The sequence below is a fragment of the Diaphorina citri genome, unplaced genomic scaffold (genome assembly GCF_000475195.1).
Source record: "Diaphorina citri unplaced genomic scaffold, Diaci psyllid genome assembly version 1.1 scaffold4911, whole genome shotgun sequence".
NCBI classification, from domain to species: domain Eukaryota; kingdom Metazoa; phylum Arthropoda; class Insecta; order Hemiptera; family Psyllidae; genus Diaphorina; species Diaphorina citri.
In genome coordinates, this window is record NW_007382295.1 from 1 (window position 1) to 3,056 (window position 3,056).

The 3,056-nt window shown below is 37.9% G+C and overlaps 1 protein-coding gene across 1 annotated transcript; it reads right to left on the reverse strand.

The window, feature by feature from the left end:
* Window positions 1-6: 6 nt before the first annotated feature.
* Window positions 7-1,422, reverse strand: LOC103521284 (the record flags this gene model as incomplete). The annotated part of the gene is made up of 2 exons (XM_008486395.3): window positions 951-1,422; window positions 7-482 (listed from the first exon to the last, which is right to left on the reverse strand). Coding segments are annotated over exons 1-2 (612 nt in total), but the record flags the coding sequence as incomplete, so codon positions are not given.
* Between the last annotated feature and the right edge of the window lie 1,634 nt (window positions 1,423-3,056).

Below are 3,056 nucleotides of genomic sequence, written 5' to 3' on the forward strand. Positions count from 1 at the left end.
ACTAGCTTCGTAAATTTTAGAAGCTGTTACTCTTCCATACCTAAGGTCATGCCACAATGGTGATGATGTCTGGCCTTGCGTTTTCTTTAGACACTCAGCAATGCTGGAACTCTGCATTGCTGTGTTGCAGAACCGTATGAAACTATCATACGCATCAGTTGTGTTGCTGGCCCCAGGATTGTAAATCAGCCACTCAACAATAAGTTTATGAATGGATAGAGATCCAACAAACCCTTTTTGATAGTATAGCATACTCTCCTTGGATACATTTCCTTCCACAAAGTTGAGGAAGTTTGATAATTCAGAGCTGTCTACCTGTGTCAGGGGCACAGATTTACCCATCTCTGCTGCTACTGGAAGAATATTAGAGCTGACACTTGAAAGGTGTGATTTCTTCCAATAGCATTCTACAGATGTTACGGGGGGATCATTACTTCTTCTGTGTAACCATGTGACAAAAGCCACAGCATGTTTACAACCTCCTGTGAACAAAAAGGAAACATATTTCATTTAATTAAATATGTCTGGCTGGGGGACTATAAACAGGGAGTAGACCAGCAACCTCCTTCACCTCCCCAGCCTAGCTAGCTGACAGTTTTCTAAAGGGGAATACTGTGGCTTTAAAATACCAAGCCCAAGTCTTCACGATGCTTGATCGCACATATTAATATGTGGTTCAAGACAAGCCAAATAAACTTGGCTGAAGACCATCAACCCCGGCCTTAGCTAAGCCGTTAACAACAACAAAAAAACCAACATTTATTTAAATGAAGGAAAAATACTTTCATTATTATAAGGATAAGCAAAGTAAAAATCAAGGTACAATTTTCTTTCTAAATTTATTTTTCTTTATGGCATCTTTAAAAGATAGGAGTTTTCACCAGAGTGAAATGAATACAGAAAAAAAAAAAAACAACAAAGAAGGTTTTCAATTTAAAGTATTTACTTACCTTGACATGCTGCACAATCTGAACAAAATGCCTTCAGTATGGTGCCTTCTCCTTCATCAACAAGACAATGGACCTGGTAAGGTTTAGCATTCACCTTGTGCTCAGGTGTAACCAATGCTTTGACATAGGTTGCCATCACGTTTTAACTGCACAAACCCAAGAGCTTCGTCAGAATACTCTGCCCTGGATGACCTGTAATGCAATAATAATAATAATATCAGTTAATCAGTTTAACACCCTAGGAACAAAGATATGTATTATATTTATCAAAACAGGTTGTGGTTAAGGAGAGCTCCAGGACAACAAGCTAAATCAGGAGGGTGTGTATAGCCCAGTTAGATCTCTCTCTGAGAGAAATAAGTAGGTAGGTACTTGCTTGACCATGAGATGTAGGCTGATATTATAAAACTGTCACTGAGACTCAAATGTTCATAACACAAGTCCTCTATTCAACAGAATTTTTTTCAAGCATCACTTGAGTATCAGATTGAGTGTCAGTGACAGTTTTATAATACCAGCCCATCTTGAAGTAAGGGAGTAGGATAAGGGGTTTAGGTACCGGATTGTTTGGGGCTTAGTGCCCAGTCAGATAGTCCCTTATAACATAGCATTGAAGGTGGCTTATGAGTCTCCTAAATTTCCATTTGACACTTTTACCTTACCTCCATCCAACGGTTGAAAAAGGAGAGTCCGTAATGCATAATGACTTCATAGTTATACCACTTATATATGCCTAAAGGGCTAACAGTGATCCTGTCTTCCCGTAACTAAAACACGATGAAGGATATGGCTAACAATGACCTTTATTATTCAACCGGTTTGACTTATCACCCCTGTTTTTATAATTTGACTTTTCGCGTTATAGTACGATAGATGGTCTTATACAAAGCACTGCCACCAGAGAGGGTGTATGGGATGCATGGATACGCGATATAGGTTTATTTTCGAGAGGTACCCGCATCACCAGTGAAACGTATCTTGGTACGTGCGGCCTCTTGGACTTAGGCTAAGGACCGCCCGAGAACTTTAAACATAGTACGTTTACTAACGTAGGCAGCTTGACGGACAACGCTACTGGTTAGTCTGAGTCACTCTTTTGACTCATCCGATACTGTATACTTACGAGTATGCGACTGGCCACGGTCGTTCCTTCCATTTGTAACCGTAATATGCTAATTTAACACTCTATAACCCTTTTAGGATGTTACGCGTCACTCGTAGGTTTCAACCACTGTATTATTGTGTTCTTTGACGTAAAAATGTAAATGTATACTTTGTTTTTATTATTATTATTTTATTTTTATTTTCATTTGTTGACCTTTATATTACCCCATCAAAGTAAATGAGTTTGTACAGCTATAAAACTACATAAGGATACGTTTTACAGAACTTTTTCGGTTTAAACTTCAGTTTTTTACGGTAATTTCCGGCAGAACTGGCAGTTTTCCGGTTTTTTTAGCTAGGCTTTTACAACGCAACCTTTGCCACTAGACCGTTGGGACGACTGCAGTGTCCCCAGTAGGTTTTTCATTTGAAGGTAAAACATATACATTAAAAAGTTAAACTAAGCACATAAAACACAACTCGAACTGTAAAAAAAAATTATAAGGCCTTCAAAATAGCAAAAAAAAACACAAAATGGTTAAAATAAAGAAAGGTTTTACGGATTCCCCCCGATCTCCAAATCTTCTTCCGAAAAGTTTTCGACTACGATCTTTAACGGTCTCTATTTAAGCGTGGTTGAGCGAGTCAAAAAGACGTGTCGTTAAAGGATCGTGGACTCTACTTTTTCACCTTCTGACGTTCCATACGATAAAGAAAAGAAAAAAGTTATATTTTATAGGTAATAGGTAGTTTGAAAAATTACTTTAAGTAAAAGAACCAGAGTACTAATAACCAGATCCATCCATACAGATCCTTTTTCTTCCCAAACAAAGTGAAAAGTCATTCCATCTCATCCTCATCTTTAAATAGTCCTGTTTGATTTGGTAGTCATCAAAACAACCAATCCATGGATTGTAGTTTGTTTTCTTTAGTAGTCTTAGATCTTCTTTTCTACTGGTAGATTTATGTCTTTCGACCTGAAGTATCAGATCACTTCCAATG